This window comes from Corvus kubaryi, unplaced genomic scaffold (assembly GCF_017639235.1).
Source record: "Corvus kubaryi isolate FWS band 111438036 unplaced genomic scaffold, C.kubaryi_AGA036_p1.0 69, whole genome shotgun sequence".
Classification (NCBI taxonomy): Eukaryota; Metazoa; Chordata; class Aves; order Passeriformes; family Corvidae; genus Corvus; species Corvus kubaryi.
In genome coordinates this window covers 954233-973739 of record NW_024582057.1, presented here as the reverse complement: position 1 = coordinate 973739, position 19507 = coordinate 954233, and the positions used below count along the sequence as shown (strand labels likewise).

The window sequence follows — 19507 nt, the reverse complement described above, 5'->3', positions numbered from 1 at the left end:
CCTGTCCCACATTACCACTGGTGTGAGGTTGCTGATAAGATCTCCCAAGTTGTCTTTTTTCCGGGCTGAGCAGTCTCAGCTTTCTTGGTCTCCCTCATATGATAGAGGTGCCTGGAATTATTCCTGCGCAGAGGTGGGACTTGTCATTTCTCTTTGAACTTTGTAAGATTCCTGTCACCTCAGTCTCCATTTTGCTCAGATCCCTCTGAAATGGTTTCCAGGATTACTTGCTTCATCACCTTCCTATGGATTAAAGTGAGGACTGGCTGATCTCTAGTTGCTCGGATTGTCCTTCTTGCCCTTCTCAAAGGGACATTTGTTTTCTTTTGGTCTTTGAGACAAAGTCTGCCAGTTGCTGTGACATTTCATAGATTGAGGGCACCCTCAAAATGGCATTGACTATTTCTCTCAGCACTTTTGGGTAGATCCAGTTAGGCCCCAAGGCCTCGAGCATGGAGAGTTTAAGTCTGATCCTAACCAGATCCTTCTCCACCAACAGTAAGTCTTCCTTTCTCCAGACTTTCCCATTGGTCTCGAGGATCTGGGATTTCTGAAGACAAGTCTTAACAGTGAAGTACCTCAGCTTTATCCGTGTCCTTTGCCACCAGGTCCCTTGGCCTTTTCACATGAAGGACCCACATTTCCCCTGGTTTTCCTTGTGCTGCTGGCACTTCTGTAGTGGTTTTTCTTGTTCTCTTCCCTTCTCTTGCCATATTCAAGGGCTTTGGCTTTTCTAACTCTGATGAGTAAATTATGGACAGGAACAATATGTTGCAGGTTGGAAGTTTCACAGAAGCATTGGTGAATCCTGAAAGCTTCTGGGTAACAGGACACACAAAAGGAGCAGGGATGCAGTAAGTTGGAAAAGGGTAATTTGAGTGCAAGGTCATTTGCAATAGCCTTGATGTAAGAACATGTCTGGAGGTTCAAAAGCTAACTTTGGTTCCTTTTTTTTTTTAATTTTCCCTCATCACATATCCTGATACAGCATTTGATGAAAACAGAATGTAATCTTTGGTTTATACTGGGCTGCAGTGTATTCAGGACCTAGAAAGAAAAGATAGGACTACCACTTGGATCTCATGGCATACTTGGCAGGAAGGAGAGGCAGGTAAGATAGCAACTTGTTTCCTATACCATTATTCCAACGGGCAGGAAATGCACAGGGAGAACCTGAAGATGTTCTCTTGTGAGAGCACATTTCTTTACTTTTGAACAAAGTAAGCAGCCTGCCTGACCTTGAGAGCATCTTGGATCCTAGTAGGGCAGAAGGATACAAGGTGTATACCACAGGTCTGAGAAGGTTCAGAGGAGGAAACTGGAGCTCTACTGGAGCAGGAGGTAACAGTAGCAAAATCCCCACTATGCTTTGCAAAGTGCACCCAGGCTGGGCAGGCATGTGAATGCGTGCTGATCCAGTGATTTCAACATTTTCTATCATCTTGTTTTTATGTTGGGGAGTCTAAGACTTCCCTAGCTTTTGGTGCACATTGACAAAAATTTCAAGTGCTGCATTGGGTCATGAAAAACAGGCTAACATGTCCTTCTCTGTACCTGAGCTTGAAACAGCCTTGTATCATTCCTGACAGATGACTGACTTAGAAACTGTTCTTAGAAACCTTCAGTAACAGCAATTTGCCAGTCATCCTTGGTAAACTATTCCAATTACCCACTATCCTTAACAAAAGAGGGGTTCTTTTTCTAAAGTTCCATGTAGAAGTGTTTTACCACTGTCTCAGCATGTGAAAATTAGTCTGCTGGTGAGATGTGTGATGCTGCTTCTAAAATGGTTCCTGGGTGGAAGCTTTTCTTTGGTGCACAGTCTATACATTCATATGTTTGCTTGGAGATTTCTTTTTCCTTGGTTATTTATCTTTCAGCTTTCCTTCAAGTACGTAATAAAGGACCATTAGTTGTTCGGGATTTTTTTTGAACCCATTTAATAATGTTAACTTAAGTGCTAGCTTATATAGTTGTCGGACTTTTCCAGAGATACTATGCCACCTCCTAAAATGATCTGTGGAAACTATGTTAGAACATGCCTCCATTGTCTTTTGATCTGAGCACTTTGGATTTCCTTTCCATTCACACCGGGTCAGGCACGTCTAAGGTTTGGGGAGCTGATGTGTTCCTGGAGGTTGACCAGCCAGAGGGTTGGATTGCGGGTGTGGTAGACGTGCAGGACCTGAAAATCAATTTGGTCTCAGTTCCCTAGTTTGGAGATTAACTGAAATTACAAGTTGTCCCTCTGAACTCTTCTTCCCCTTATTTTGGCCATTAGGTGCAGAGGGTTTAGGGGATGGTTGCAAAAATTGCAGGTTTAAATACCTACAAGCAGTGGACCCTTCTTATTGTGGAAAGAAATACATGCACTGTCAGGTAGCGAAGTGTGTCTCATGGAGCCTGAACTACCTCTTTGAAATTGTACCAGCTTGATAAAATGAGACAATGTATCACAGGAGTTAAAAGTCTTTTCTGAGTGAACTCGCTCTGAGGGGGAGAAAGGAGTTGAAATACCACCATGCCGTTTTTGGTGAGGTTTCCTGTGGGTGCGGTTGTTGCCAAGAAGATGCCCCAGCACTTCCCACACACCAGAATGTCTCTGTTGGAAGCCCAGCAAAATGGAAGCCCATTGTAAAATGGTTCAGAAGTTCAGCTGTTTTAAAAGCCCTCACTGGGCTCAACCTGCAAAGAGAGGAGAGCACCTCATCTGTGTGCCAGAGGTTTTGTTGTGAGAAGCTGTACACTACTATGTTGGTTATTAAAGTGCAAGGCTTTGAGTGCTATCTACTCCTTGTGCAAGAGATTTTGTATGTAACTACAATTAGGTTTCGTTACCTGGGTTTTAAGTGAATGTGTAGGGCAGTTGCGTCAGTTGTCATCATCTAAGAACAACCCTTAAGATGAAGGCAAGCAATTTGTGCTTAATGTAGTAGAAAAAGGGGGAGCCAGTAGGAGGACTGGCAGGATGAAATAGGGGGAATGTGCTTGAGGCAGTAATCCAGAAAAAATGAATTTTGCATTTTGAATGGATTTCAGGGGGCAAGATTACTTCTGTCACAGCCAGAAGGGAAGAGATTATCTCGCATCTCAGCAACAATAATGAGGGACTGGGTTGAGTGTTTTGGTTTTATGAATAGAACAGGAAGGGGAGGCACTAAAATGCTAAAGCAGGCAGGATTTTAGGTCAGTTGTAGGTGTATGGAGGCAGGCAGAGGACAAAGCCAAAGGTGACACCCTGGCATCATGAGAAAGAAATGACTGAAAGACAAGAAGGTGAAGGGCTGCTTTGTGTTCCCCACCATATCAGGGTGTGTTTTGATTGACCTGCAGGAAGTTCCCTTGGGGAATTCAGCGTTCAAATGTCTCTAACTTGACATTGTTTGTAGTGTTGTGTTACATTGTTGTCTAAACTCTGCAGTATATTTGCAAACTCAGGTTTGCAGATTGCTGCGGCTGTGTCCCACAGGAGTGTAGCTCCCTCTTTCCCTGTAGGTTTGGACGCTGTTCAGAATACACCTGCAGTGAAATGTTTCATCCCCCCATAAGGGAAATGGGAAGTATGAAGATCTAACATAATAGAGTGGAGCCCAGGCTGTGAAAAAGAATGGGCTGAGACTAAATGCAAACATTTTGGGTTCTCGTTAAAATACTGTTACTTAATATATATATAAAAAAAAAAAAAAAAGAAAGAACATTTACATAAAAACCATGTATTTTGTGAAAAGCATTGCTTACAAATAAGCTTTTTTTTCTGTTAAGAGTCAGAAGTCTATTTCTGCTCATCCTATTTTAATCTCTATTTCCTGTTTGTTTTCACCATTTGTACACTGGGAAGGAAGCTACTGTGTCCTATGGATTTTCCACACTACTGTTTCTATTTCTGCTATGAGAAATTAGCCTTTAGAGCAGTGTAGCAAAAGACATTATTGCAGTGTTTTTGGTGGACTGCAAAGAAGTTGGACCCAATAGAGAAAACACAGATAAGAGCAATCTTTTTTTTTTCATAAAGTTTATGACAAGTATGAAATGGAATAGAAATTGTGTGTTATAGAAGGTTTTTCACTGTGTTGCAATTGTGATAAGCCCTGGACAACACATGGTGAAAAGATGATGGCTTTGAAGGAATGTTTCCACTAAAGCTTGTTCTTGTTTTGGGCAGGAAGCTTATGCTGATATAGTTTTAAATCTTTATATAAATATATATATATATGTGTGTGTGTATGTATATATGTATATATTCAGTATTAAAATTCTCCACTGAAAATTATTTTGGTTTTATTAAGAAGTAATATTTTCAAGCAATGTACTTAATCATTTTACCTGCTGGCTTACCTTTACCCTGTCAGGCAGCTTGGATTAAGGAATTCAACTGCTTCTGCATAATGGCTTTTTTCCTGCCCTTGCAGAACAGTGCTTTTTTTGTTTGGGCTCTAAGCACTTCTGGTGAAAAATCTAAAATTCCTGAAAACCTGTCTTTCTACTTGCTGAAGCAGTTTGTGAAAATATTACTTTTCACTGTAAGATTTTATAATTGCAGTGTATTTGCTTTCTCCCCACTTTCTCAAACTAATAATTTCTTCCATAGGGTAATACCTTTAGTGAGAAATGTACTGGGTTTTTTGTGGGGTAACAGGTCTTTGATCACCTTGACTCTATGAGGAACAGCTCATAGAGCAGCACGTAGCCCAGGACTGCAGTCTCTATGGAGCAGGCCTGCCGTATTTTTCCCGGGTTTGGGCTTAGCTAGGCCCTGTGAAATAGCAGCAAATCTGGGTGCCATCTGGACTTGCTCTCTTTGCTCAGGCGAGGTCTGGGAATCCTGCATCACTCCTAGAGGGAGTGTTTTGTTTTGTTTTTTTTTTTCTTCTAACTGCAGTGCGGGACAACCCCAAGTTTTTCCCAGGACTGTGAAAACACAAAGTCTGCCTTTCCCAAATCTTTTGAGGTTGTCCTTTTTTTTTTTTTTTTTTTCCCTGAGGAAGGCCATGAAAATCACTGCATAATGGGTTTGGTTAAAACATTAATGTCAGATGTGACTTGAATAAACCCTGGAGCTAACCTCACATGAAGCCTATTTGTTTACTTTAACTGAATGAAGAATTAATGAAATGATAAATTGGTTTCACTGAGGTTTTCTAATCAGTTGAAAATGTTTGTTTATTCCTGGAATCATAATGAATAGTTGCAGAGAATAATTTTGAACACTGTTGTATTTTCTCCTCCCAAAATGCAAAATCATAAATGCAAGGACAGCACATATAGAAAACAAACAGAGTCAAAGTATGTAGCTACTGGGGAGAAAAAAATATTCACCTTTTCCTGAATTGTTTGCTTTGGATTCAGGGTTACATTAGATCCTATTGTGCATTTGTCGACTCATTCTATGTTGCAAGCGAGAATATGCTAAGTACTTACCATTGCTTTGCCTGGTGCAGCTGAGGACTTACTTCCTGGAGAAAATGGTGGTAGAAGTATGTCTCCTTCCTGTTGAAAGAAATCAGCATTTGTCATTTACAAATGGAGGTGTTGTTATTCCAAACATTTCAGCCATATCCATTTTCTGCAGAAGACTTGGTTGCAGAGGTGAAAAGCATTGACTGAGAAAGCATGACAGTGAACAGTGCCTTGTCTGTCTTTCCCTTCCTCTCATCCCCTCCCCAAAGTGCCACAAATTAAGAATCATGTATTGGTTATCTGCTTGAAAAAACAGTGTTGATACGAAGCACTTAACTCTACCTGTAAAGTAAATTAAGTGTGGATAACAGTGGGTAAACTGCAAAGTTTATTATACTCCCTTATTACCATAATTGCCTCTTTGTAACATGGTTTATAGTGAATTTTTAAGTGCTGACCCCTCATGATAATCCAAACAACACAGAAGAAAATTACATTTCTACTGCTGAGGACAAAGCCAGAGAATTCCTGACTTGCCCTCCTGAATGTGTTTTGTTTGGCTTTCCCCTGAATCTGGGGCACTGGGATAATCACAGAATGGAGCAGCTGCCCTCTTACTCAAATTGGGAACAGGGACTGCAGGTATAAATTCCCCATTTGATGACAATTCAGCAAAAGTGGTTTTGGTAATATGCCTATAGAAATATTTTATGCAGTCACGGTACTTACCTTAGCCTTTTGATACTATGTTATAATTTATGGTGGAAGTTTAAACATTTTGACTCCTAGAACATCCAAAACATGGTAAATATTTGCTAAATTTCACTGACATGTGAGGTCTGGAAGAAAATGGTTCATTTTCTTCCATTGTGCTAATGTAGCATGCTCATTCTGGTATGATAATCTTATCATACTGATGTGTGAAGTGTCAAAATGATGGGTGAAGGTTTTCCTGTAATCTGAAGGGTCGCGTTAAGGTTTTTAATACCTATTTTTCAGAGGTTCCTCTGTCTTTTCAAATGCCTGACACTGTCTTTTAGTGGGACAGCACTGTTGGCTTCCTTTGCAGCAGGAAAGCTTTGTATGTTGCCACCACTACTAAGGTATTCCACTGAGCAAGGTGGGCATTGAGATGTGACCTGCTAATAGTCTCAGGCAGGAGGCTTTTCCAGACACAGAATACTAATTCTCAAAATGAAAGGCAGCGGTTTTTGCTTCCTGTTTCCTAGCACTCGACAGAATCTTTTGTGACTCTGACCAATGCAATTACACTCAAAGCAGAGATGTTGCAATTTGTCACTGAGCTTTGGCAATGGGGGCTGATGAGGTGGGCAAGAGGGAAAAATCAAACATGCTGTAGCGTTAAAGTTCATTTGATAAGCTTTAAGTGGTAACTTAGTGATCCACCAGCTTTTTACCCGAACTTGGAATGTTGTAGCTTATATCAGCTTTCCTCTCTAAAAAGACTTGAGGTGAAAAGAGTTGTCTATTTGCCAATATCTTGTTTTCTTAGGAAACTCTTGCCTAAAATTGTGTGTGGTGGTGATTATTTAGTATTCAAAGCTATTAATTTGGGATTGATGAGACACAAATTAAATATTATTAGCTATAATCTGATGATAAAATAGAACTATGGCAAAAGGAACAGATCAGCCATGCTTCCCTGACTTCTATTTTTAGGACTTGAGTTTTCATCTGTTTGAAAAACTTCTGTTGTTGCTCTGACTTTCACTGTTTGATTTGCAAGTTTATGCTGTTGCCTGTTGAGTTTCTATGCCCATGAGTTAATTTATCTTCCTTTGCGTTCTTCAGGTGGTTAAAGACAGAGTGAGTCAGTGTTTTGCAGGTGAAGGTTTAGACAAGTTCTGGATAAAATAATAATAAAGGCTCTGTCTAGATTTTTATCTCGGTGCAGCAGAGGCAGACAGTTGAGAGATGAAGATGAATCTGGGTGGTCTTGATGCTGGAGTTTGCCTTGAGCATGGATGTTCCCAGCTGGGGGACAGGGAGAAAAAAAAAAAGGTCCTGAAATTATTATGAAATGCATGTATTGAATAACAGTGTTTTGCTGTGCAAGAAACCCGTCTTGTTTGAAAAGCAATCCAACCAGCTATTTTAGCATTGCATATCTTAAAAGCAGCAGCAGGTAACACTAATGCAGCCTTGTTTGCTGTGGGGGTAGAAAAACTGTTCTGCAGGGGTAAAAACCTGGGAAGTCAAGCCACAGCACCCCTCCCATACATTTATTTGTCTTTTAGCAAATGGTATTTGAATCAGTTCAGTGACATGGAGAAGTTTATGGAAAAGTGCATTACTAGAGCTGTAACTGAGGTGATTTCACAGTTTATTTTTAGGCACTTTGGATTGAAAGTTACTAATTGAGGGTGGGGGTGAGAAGTGAAGGTTTGCTTGAAGTTGGGTTAAGCCGAGGTTATCTGTATTTGTCTCAAGCTGGGAAGAGTTGGCAGGAGAATTGACTAAACTTTGTGAACTTGCACAGACCTGACCCTTAACACACTCACAAGCGCGCTCACACAAACGCGTCCTTGAACACTTTCTCAGCCTTCCACTCCAGCCAATTTCTCTAACAGGCATAACACAATCCTTTCTAGCCCACACTGGGAGGATATTAAATAATTTTTATCCTAAAGTTCCTGCTCCCTCCTCCTTTTTAACTTTCCCATCCACCCTCTGCATGTTCCCATTGTGGGGAAGGATGAGTGCTGTTTTCTCTTATCTCCTTGGCTATGAGGGTAGTTTCACAACTGCTCCATGTTTCAGTTTTTCACCTACCACAGACTTAATGTATTAAAGTGGGCCAAATCTGGCACTCCTTATCCCAGACAAATGTTTTATTGAAGTCTTTGGGAACTTTGCCTGGGACTCTATGAGATTGCAGGCAGTGGTATTTAAAAGAGGTTTCCACAGTCACTTGATTTGATTGAAGTTAACTTTTTTTTTTTTTTTTAGTAGTGGTACCTTAATCAAGGCAGTGCTTTCAAGTCTGAAATCGTCTCTTATGAAGTTACCTGGGAAGAGGTTTGAAATGCCTCTCTTAGTGTTTTCACATCTCCACACATCAATTCCCAGTCATTTCTACTCTCTGCCTTCTGTTTGAAGCCAAACCCTAAGAGAGAAGTCATTTATTTTACTTTCCCCCCTTCAAGGTTAGGCTGGACAGTCTGGGATTCTGAAAGGAGAAGTTAGGCAGCTTGTTATCGGGTACAACTGATTGTCTCCAAGTGATGTGATGAAAGAAACAGTCTAGCTGAGATTCTGACTTTATAACACTAATAAAAGTCCTCAGGGTGAGAGAGGGAGATTTGAAGCCCCTTGCATGCACAGACTTACACCTGCATTCTCTCACTCTGTGATTGATGAAACAGTAGCAGGATAAAAATTATTTTTTTGGGGGAGGATAAGTCCATACAGTTTTTGCTTCTTTTGTGGAGCGTAAGCTCATACAGTTTTTGATGCACTGGGGGCAAAACAGTATCAGGGTGAGTTGTCAATGAAGGGAGGGAATTGGTCTGTGGAGTTAGTTCTGATAGCCCCACATGCTTCTGGGCAGGAAACACACTTCTGACCATATAGCATTGTGTTTGCTAGAAAACCCATAGCTGGTAGTAAACCTATTACCTGTGGGGCTTTTCTATATTTCTAGTAAGAAGATGATAGATGTATTCCTTTTAAGACTTCAAAGGAAGCAAATGAAAGGGAGAAAGTTAAGCTCTGTCAGAAGCCACCAAAATACCAATATGTCAGCTGCTGAATAGGGTGTGCAGTGTGTTCTGTGCAGGGAAGTGCTGTTGTAATCAACGGAAATGTAGAAAATTGAAGTATGGCAGATATACTGGGTTCCCATTAAGCAGTTAAAAAAGACTATGAAAATAAAGCCTTCTCTAAGAGTGAAAGAAATTAGGAAATTGTGCCTTCACTGACTAGACATTTGTTTCTCTCTGAGGCATCATTCATTATAAGATTATAGGAAAGGCCACTGTAGTAGCATGTTCTTTCACCCTCTGCTTCTTCACTGATGCTGATGTCCCAAGTGTGTTTGTAAGAGCCTCATGCTCTTACAGGAGGTCAGAGCTGCAGATCTGGCCCCCTGATCCGTTCCAACTTGTGGATTGCCGCAGGAGATTTGCCATCTAGCATAGGAGCTCCTTTTTTGTTTTTCCCTCAAACTCAGAATCTAAAAATCTGGTGCAGTACTTGTAGCTGGAGAGAAATGGAAGAGCAGAATACTTTTAGTTGGACTGCAGAGAGGCCACAAAGTCCTAGAGCATTTAGTGAGAGGTTTTTGTGGTGGGAGGAAGTGGAGGCAGAGGCTGAGGATTCAGCCCAGTGAAGAGGCCACAACATTGCAGTTGTGGCAGATTGGTGTAATGGCTCGTGTAATCTGGTGCTGTATGCTTTTCCAACTGAGTTTATAAAAGGTTTGCCTCTAACTACTGGGTCTCCCAAAACTGCTTTAATACTTCTTGTTTTTTTCCTGTGGAAACCTTGGTGGGCCTCTCTGTTGTTTGCTGACGCCACCAGTTCTCTTGACATTGCTGTCTTGTCCCCAACTACTCGGTGGCTTGTTCCTGGTAATGCTTGTCCTCACAGCTCGTTCAGTGAGTGTATGACTAGAGGTGTGTTCTTGTCCACTTACCTGTGTGTTTAATTGAAGTTCATGATAGGCTGTTGGAGTTACCAGAACTATACTATAAAAATGGGCTACCCTTTTTTCTTTTTTTTTTTTTTAACTAATGGGTCTTTTCGTAGTGTGTACATATGAGAAGGAGCTGGGGCAAATGCTTAATTGCACAATAAGGAAAGATAAACCTCCTCTCTTAGAACAGGCTGTAGTTTTAAAAAAAAAAATCGTATCTGTCTTTTGGAGTTTAATCTGTGCCAAGATTTCTGTTTGTGGTTTCCTTACATACTTGCATTGTGCTATTTCATCTCCAAAGAAGTTTGGTTTTCTTTCTGTGTTCAGCTTTTTCACAGTTGTGTTACATTTTTCCTTTTTTTCTACCTGAAAACAAAACTTCTGGTTTTGACTTGTCTTCATATTTTTTTGAATGACGGAAACAGAGCTGAATGCGTTGGACTAGTGGTTGAGTTTCTGTTGCTCAGCTCTTTTTTATGATACTCACTTTTACAGGGTGATTTGTACAACAATTAACATTCCTCCAGGCTGAGGAGAGCTCTAATGGAAGCTCTCTGTGAGCTGAGAGAGCGGCAAAAGTGGTCTGGGAGTAGAAAGATTAAACAGTGAGGTTAAACAGGTCAAATAAGAAGGAACAGTCAGTTGCAAAAAGTGCATAGTACAGGGGATTAGAAGAAGGGATGAAGTTTAATGGCCAGGTTTTGCAATGAGGTTGTTACTTATGTGTAGGTAAATTGTCTTTGTGTTGACATTAGTATGCAGGAGTTTGGCTTTGTCCCCGAAGCTCAAAATGTTATTTTGTAGGAATACAAAAAGCCTAATTTCTTGCATATTGCCTTTCCAGCATACCTGTGACTTAGTGAGCTTCTAGTATTCTCTGTGGAAGTAGTTCCTTTCAGACTTCCATTCACTGAAAAAGTAAATTCCTTCAGTTGCCAAAGGCAGGTAATGGTTTGCAATCTGCCTGTGCTTTCTCACAGGTGCACACAAACTCAATTTCAGTACTAAAACACCACAAATGTTATCAGCATGTTTTTCCTTTTGCCATATGCAAGCACAATCCAAGATCAGATAAAGGAAATGTCATGTTGACCTGTGGTTGCCTCTGAAATATTTTTGACTCTTGGCTTCATGAGTTAGTTGTCTTTATCTACTGAGGCAGATTTCTTGTCTGTGATGGTGAAAACAAGTTTTCCCTCATGCATTAGTAGAAATGAGTGCTATAGAAGATCTCTATGACTCTTGACTAAGAATCGTTCTACTATACATGACTTGAAAAAATACCAATAAGCTAAATGTTTTTGGTACACTTTGTGGCTGAAATACATTAGCAGTGGATTCCAGGAAGGAGCGAAGTTGAAATGTGTATTACACTGTTTTCTCTTATTCTTTGTAGATGACTTTCCCATATTAAAATGTAACAGGGCAAACAGCATAAACATGTGCTCTGTGTGACACAAGAGTGAGAACTGGAGGGTGCAGACTGGATGGGACTTCTTGATTTCCCTCTGAGAGGAGCTCTGACAAGTCCAGAGGAAGTTTTGCACAGAATGTTCAGGGGTTTTGCTAGAGATACCTCAGTGGGATGTAGTATTACTACTTTTCCCTAGTGAACAGAAGCAAGAATTGGTTACTTTTCTAAAATTCATTGAGCCTTTGTGATTTGTGATTCTATGCTAATGGTTTTCCATTTTGTGCAGAAACATCTTTCCTTGTCTTGCTATGTGTAATGATAATGAATAATGAGGAAATGGCTTCATAGGTGATAAAGGACATTACAAAAATCCTGCTGAGAATTAACTGTAAGCTGAATTGTGTTCAGATCATCAGCTTTGGGCACAGCTCTCCCACTGTGTTTCATCCTTCCTGCCTCCATTCTCTGCTTTCTGATAGGCTTTGCAGCCTGGTCTTTGCCAAGAAAGCAGAAGGCATTGGAAAGAAAGTGGAGTTAATTGTATTTAATGGTGGGTCAGGAAGGGAGGAGGAGAGATAAGGTTTTAATATCAAGAGCCAGCACCAATACTGAATATAGACATGCTTTTAAGTCTGTTTTATTAGAATAATTTCAAAAGCAACTCCTTCAGAAATATTGGTCATCTTGGCAACGTGCCATCATGATTTTTTTTTGAAATCTGAACTCAGGATGACCTAACACTGGGCCTGCTAAAAAAACCTCTTTCCCCCCTCCATCCCCCTCCTTGTATCTTTATCTTCCTTTTCTCCCTAAACCACTGACCGATAAGCAAAAGCATCGGAACTGGCTGTTCCTGCCTTGGTGGTTGGAATAGCTTTTTCTTTTTTTGCAAGGAAGGGTTTATGGAGAGTTTAGGACCTGTGTCTCCAGGACCACCTTGCTTCAGAGCTGGCTGAGCCATCTCGGAGCAAATCAGTGTTTTTATGTAGTGTAAGATAGAAATACCAGCTCAGGTCCCCAAAGTGCGACTGTACCACAGCTCAGAGGCAGTGCCGGGCTCATGCACCTGCTGGCAGTGCTGGAGCTGACTCACTGCCCACTCAAAAAGCAAGTCATGTTCAATGCTGACTTCTAACCTGCTCCATGCAGAACTGCAAACACTTCTCCACCCCTCCATTTGTGGGCATTGGAGGTTTTGGTGCACCACAGAAAGATGGATGCCTGCTGTACTGCTGCTGCTGCCCAGGCCACCTTTGATGAAACAAACTGCTTGGCACGTGGTCCATGTCTGAAGGACATTGCTTCTTGCAAACTGGGGGTAGCTGTCTCTAAATCCCCTCAGCTGTGTTCTGCCCAGGCCATGCCCCAGCCTGCTTTGGAGAGCCAGGAAAACCAGTGGGAATCAGAGCATTTAGGGTATGTGTTTCCTCATAATCTCTTTGAATCTGTTATGTTTTCATAAAACATTTTTTTCAGCTGATGAGTTTTTTTTTCTGATGGGTGAGATTCCTGTCAGAAAATACCAGCCAGAGCTGGGAAAGGAGTTACACAGAAATATATTGTTGTAATAATACCAGAGAAAATTTCCAAGCATGATCTGAATGCAAGGCTTGATTTCTTTTGCTACGGGTCAGAGGAGCGTAAACTGTCCCTTTCATCTGTGTAGTGTTGAATTCTGGGACAGAAATGCTTGGTATTTAGTATTTGGTATTCTATTTTAACTGTTTTTCTGCTGAAAAATAATAAAGATTGAAATAGTGTCCCTTTTGGTAATAATACAGTGTCTGGTCCAGTCTTAGAAGTTACAAAGCTCTTGGCAGATGAAGGCTGCAAGATTTTATCTCTGGCAATTTCTATTCTAGCTATGTAACTTATGGCAGAAGGTGAGATTCAGGATGACATAGGTTAAGAAGAATTTGGTATGTTAAGTATTGCAAGAGGCACTGTAGAGAATTTGCTTCAATTGTCATGGTTTTCAATGGGAGGAAAATTAAATTTACTTAGTTTTTAAGTTTACAGTGCCCAAGGCTGGAGTCTTAGTATCCTGAGACTTTACTGAATATTTGATATCAAATATTATACATAAATGATCTACTGAATAAACATTGGATAAGAAGTTTTGAGTTATGCAGGGCAGCTTCCTTAAAAGTGTCAAAATGTATATTCCTAATTGTGTGTTGTTGAATCCTACTCTGTGTATTAGGTTGGCTATGGTAAAAGCTTTTACACAAGCGTTATTATTTCTTCTGAAACTGATGGTCTCTTCCTGAGTTCACAACATTTTAAGGATTTTTATACTTTATCTTTTAAAAGAATGATAGTTGAAGATAAGCCAGATTTATTCTTCTCCCCCAAATGAGTTGCAATTAAGCTCATCATTTTAGCTTACTTCTGAGTAGTTGCTAATTTTTTTTGAGGGCTGTGAGTAATGGACTAATTGTTGCCAGAATAAATTACTTTTAGAAGGAAAGTTTATAGCTAAATGGAAGCTGTGGAAACAGAGGAAGCTGTTTCCTTTTTGAAATCTGACCACTGATAACGTCTGGAAACCTGAAAGCTGATGCACTGTAGTTTTGTTTCTATGCTCCTTATATTCCTTGGTGCACATAATTAATATTTTTTTAAAGAATGAAAACTGCAAGAATGCAATAGATTATTTTAATAATTAATTTTTTGCTTGCATTTTCTTTCAGGGTTAAAAATGAATGCAAAAGATAAAATTATGTATATTATTTACAAGGCCCCTTCTCTGAACACTTTGAAGCGGGATACTTCACTGGCCTCTGCTCAGAGTCATGGTTGAACTACAATTTGATAGAATAAGGCATTTAAGAGTGCATAAAGATTTAAGAGTGCAGACATTGTTGGATGTCTTTTGCTGTCATCAGCAAAGGTAAAATATTATTTCCTTTATTAACCCCATGCTCATAGATAGTTGTTATTCACATTATACCTAGGATATAAAAAATGTAAAAACAGAGCTAATACCACAACAGACATTTAGCTGGCAAGTTGTGGAGGTGTGCAACTCTTCCCCAAACATGGAAGTGCTAGTTTTTAATTTGAAAGGAGCAATCTCCTGAGTTCTACTCACGGATTTCTATTCTGCTGGATTTAGTGACTTGGTTACTTACTACTCTTGGTTAGCTTTCATGTGGAGATATATTTAAAATATTTTTTTCAGTCTTTTTAAAATTTAAGCAAAATTTTAGATGTCAGGCTTGTTTTACAGTTAATGACCAGCTTTACAGTTAATTTTCCAAAGAATGTGTGTGTTTCTATGCATATTGTAGATTTATTTAAAAAATAACAACCTCCCTATCAAGAAAAAAAAGAGGAAAATAGAGCACCTTTTTCCATTTTAAGTTGATTCTGATGAAAAGCTACGTAATGTAAAGTTTTTGTTAATCCAGCCAAAGAGGTTGGAATGGCAATTCAGGGCTGTGACCAGCAATGAAGTGGCAGTAACCCAAGGTATGTCCTTATTATAACTGCATAACAGGCCTAAGAAGAGTGAGCAGCTGGGCATGCATGCCTTCCTTTTAGCCATAAGCTTCCCATGGAGAAGCCCAGGAGAAACAGAGCTCCTCCTGCAGCAGTGGAGTTGAGCAAGTGGGACAGAGCAATGCTGACCACAGGATATAGAGGCCCCAGAGCAGGGTGGGGAGAGAGCCCCAGGGGGGTAGTCTGGCAGACAGGGCCCCTGGGTGCCTGCCTCAGCTCTCTCAGCAGCTTTGAAAGGCTAGATTAGGGTACAGCACGTCTGCAGGAATGCATTTCTGGAAGTTATGAAATGTTGTTGGAATATATATATGTATTTTCCCCTTTGAAAGTGAGGAGCAGGAGCAAGTAATGTTTTGGGATGCTGTACTAAAAACCTGAGGCTAGCCAGGTGTAATGAAGTTTATGATGTCTGCCTGAAGGTATTTACAGCCTACAGTGGCAGCTGTGAGGGGCAGATTACAGCTTTCATCTCACCCGCATGCAGATGAGTTCAGTGGGAGAGAGGTCCTGCAGCTGTGAATCACTTGAGCCCCCACACTTGTATTTTTCTCTCAGCCTGGCTCTATCTCTAACCTGAACTTTGCACTGAGCCCTAGACCAGGTCCTCCAGCTATGGCCCAGGAGAGGAGTTTCTTGCAGCCCTGTTTTCTTGGCACTTTGCCTGGGGCAGCCCCTACCCAGGCACATCCTTGTGGGCCCTTGAGCTATCTCACTCATCCTGACCCCTGGTTTTATGCTGTGCTCTGAGCCAAGGGCATACCTAACAGGCCAGGGGAGTGGTCACAGCACCAAGCCTACCAGAGATCAAGAAGTGATTGGACAATGCTCTCAGGCACATGCTCTGACTCTTTGGGATGGTGCTGTGCAGGGTCTGGAGTTGGACTCAACGATGCTTGTGGGTCCCTTCCAACTCAGCATATTCTGTGTGTGATTCTATGTACGATTCTTTGCTCTTATGGGAGATGGCAAAACAATGTTATCTTGATGCTACTTTTTCTCTGTAATGGGGGATGAAGGGATTCCTGCTGCTGCTGTTCCTCCCCCTGTTCCATACCAGTGGGGGATGATAGGGGTCACAGTATGAAATAGGGCACTGGGGGTGACTGTCATGGCATGTGTGGGCTTTGTATTGATGTGACCCAGTTGTAGGGTTTGCCTTCTACCCTACTGTGTTTCTTGATGGTGAGCTGGGACAGGGGATTCAGACTATCTTCTCTCCTGAGGTCCCTGTGGGTCACATTATTTATGGTCTTTATTAAGAAAGCAAGCCCCAAAACCTCCCTCCCTGCCCCCACAAAACGAAGCTGTGACTGCACTGGACAGTCTTGAGATAGGTATAAGTAAGTATTCATTATTTTTCTAAGGTTCTAAGGCTCAATTTTTCACTTCTCTGATAATATCCTTGGAATAAATGCAGCCAAACTCTAGGTCATATCAACATTGTGTTGACTAAGTGATATGATTTAATCGGTTAAAATAGCAGTCAAAAGATCGTTAGTGATAGCGATGATTGGAAAAGTAATCTTTCGGGAAACCTTCTGGTTGTGGGGGCAGGCATAGCACTTTTTGGAGGAGGGAAGAACATCAAGATGGATTTTTTTAGAAGTATATTTACATTTCCAGGAAAACATCACAATCAGTTGATCTGTAACTTACTCTAGTTCACAGTGTTTTTAAAGCAGAGATGGTGCTCTGCACCTCCCCTTCCCCCCCCTTGTGTGTGTGTGTGTGTGTGCGTGTGTGCACGTGGGTGTTTCTGCAAGTGTTGTGTTAAAAAGCAATTGGCATTTGCTGACTTTCTGCATCTGAAGTTGCTTCTCTTGGGCATTTGAACTGATTCGGTGCACCCTGGCATGTGCCTGGCTCTGACTGACCCTTCGTGTGCAGCCCTGCATGCCCTGTCAAATGTGGTGCCAAGGCAGAGGGGCCATGGTGGAGGTTCCCCTGTGCAGGCACTCCCGTCTCCATCATGTGTGAAGCCATTCCACATAACCCTAACAGAAGGCTGCCTGTCAACTGCAGGCCTGGGGTGGGCAGATTCCTTACTTTCTACGATTTCCTTGCATTACAAACAGGGAAAAAGGGGAATTTCGCCATCTTGCCTGGCTAATGGTGTGATCGATGGCTGGGTCTGTTTAGACAGGGCTGTATCCCATGCCTTCCCAGGTGCACACCCATGTGTGCGTACACACGGTCTCGGGTGAATGTTTTCTAGGAAGATCCTGTGGAGGAAGATGTATGGACATATGTATTTAAGCGGCCCGATTTATTCCGTTGTGTTTTATTTGATTGGTTTGACTCCTCCTCTCTTCCCTCATGTTTTCCCAAGTGCTACGAAGGCCCAGCGTTTTTCTTTGCTATATATGTTTGGCATATGTGTTTCAGATGACTTTGGCAGGGTTTTGAAAAGAAGGATTGAGCTTCTGTGAGTATTCTGAAGTTTTTTCCCCTTATGGATTAAAGTATTAAAAGATACATGCTATTGGTGGCTTGGAGAGTATAACTTACACAGGGAAAGCAATTTACTCTTCAGTATCTCAGCCATGTATCTTGATTTAATTATTCAGTTAGGTCCTCATGAAATACAGGCACATGGTTGCATAAAAAAAATAAAGCAATCATTCTATCTGGCCATCTTCAATCTTCAATAAAGATGGTATTGTTTTGAATATGTTAAAAATAACAAAATTCTTCTTTTGCAGAGATTATGATAAAGGGAATGTAATATGGTTGATTTGTGTGTGCATGTTCACTTGCAGAAAAATGAGGCAAATACCTGTAGTGTGCTGTCTCAATTAAGAGCCAGTTCAAGAAATCCAGATGCCCTTTGGTTTCAGTGCACCCAAGCTTGAGAAGGAACCTCAAGGTCTGCTCATTAAAGAACTCATCTCTGTTTTGAGGCCCATCTTTTTTTTTTTTTTTTTGTTAAACTCTTGAGCAACAAAGCATACATTTCAAGGGTTTTTTTCTAGAGCTGTCTGAACCTTCTGTCTTTCTTTGTTCACTCCAGCTGTCAGCAGATTTCAAGGTGTGTGTCTCCGTGTTTGAAGAAGTTATCATAGATAGTGGTGACAGCTGGGCTTTGAAATGTTCTTTGCAGTCAACACAAAGTACATGAGGAGTGAGTCATGAACATTTACAGACCATACTTTGCTTCATATGTAAGTCTTCAAATCACGAGCCTGCCTAATTGAGCTGGGGAAGCTCATGACTTCATCATGGTCCTCAAAAAATGATCCAGTTGCTAAAGTTAAGGATCTGAGCAATGTTTTTTTATGATGCTACATTCGATTAATCAATCCAATTAGGATTTTCATTTTTTCTGTCACTGCCAGAGGGGTCCAAACTAGTGTAATTTCCATCCGTCAGGGGCTTCCACAGGTATCTTTTGTTTTTGCAGTTTTAATTATTTAAGTTAGAAAACATGAGGCTGTGCATTTTGAAGGTAGGACTTTCCAGTTATGAAGTTCAGTGGTCTTTTCTCCATCACTAGTTTCATGCACTGTACATTCCTGAGCAAGGTAACTGAATGCAGCAAATTATGTTTAATCACATGGAATTAGAGAAGTTTGTAATTTGTGTTTGTAGATGCTGTGTCTGCTCCAGGTGTAAACAGAACCACCAGAAGTCTGCAAAGACAAAGCTCTCTGAGCCCTGTGCAGTTATTCTGGACTTGTTTCCAGCATGTGTGGAAGAAATACCATTAAAAAAAGTGAAGGTGCACTTAGCACTCTTAGATATAACAAAAGTTTATCACTGACAAAATGTCTTTTATCCTTCTCAGGACTTTCAGAATGTTTTGCAAAAGTCAGCTTTTGTTTGACTTTCTGAGCATTGGAAGAATCTCTAATGCTGTTCACAGGGTTGAATGCTTGGATGCCACAAATTTGCCAGGCCTTAGTGTCTTCAGTTCATGCTGCATGGTTCAGTGTTACGGACATGCACTTTAAAACTTTCTGATTTCAGACTGGAATGCCTGCTTAGGTTGATTTTTCTTTCAAGGTTATACACATGCACACACAAATGCACACGATGTAATTGAGAAAACTGTATAATGTATAATATTGCTGCATAAAAATGAATTATAAATGTAGGAATAAGAAATAAATGGCATGAAAACATATTTTCATGAGAATGTACTTGCATGAGTGATGTACAGATATGGAGGTTTTTGTACCTAATTTTAGCTACTGTGTTGAATCTTTTATTACTGTTTACTTAGTAGAGTTTAAGTCTTGATCTTACCTTTTGGCTCTTGCAACTGCAGTCTCTATCCTGCTGTAGCCCATGTTTCCGAGATGGGCAGCAGTTCCTGTGTGTGCCTTGGGGATTAGGAGAGGGCACAATGTGAAGGTGTGCTGGGAGTGTTTCAGGGACATCATCCACTGCTGCTGCCCAGCATCTTTGTTCTGCATTTAGACATGGTTTGGGAAGATAAGTAGATGAACACTGGAAGCTAGTAAATGCAGAGAACAAGAAGATAGGTGTCTGAGAGTGGATTTGTCTTCTGCTGACACAATCCAGCTTCCTTTCTG

The 19507-nt window shown here is 40.9% G+C and overlaps 1 protein-coding gene across 12 annotated transcripts in view; it reads left to right on the top strand.

Annotated features, from left to right (window-relative positions):
- Positions 1-19507, top strand: part of LOC121674672 — a 300378-nt gene that overhangs the window by 114818 nt on the left and 166053 nt on the right. The window contains exon 1 of one of the 12 annotated variants that reach the window (XM_042049185.1): positions 14163-14361. The exons of the other annotated variants lie outside the window; for them this stretch is intronic. Coding sequence (XP_041905119.1) covers positions 14264-14361 — 98 coding nt within the window. The 5' untranslated portion in view covers positions 14163-14263. Of the gene's footprint in view, positions 1-14162; positions 14362-19507 lie in introns of those variants that run through there. 12 annotated transcript variants of the gene reach the window in all.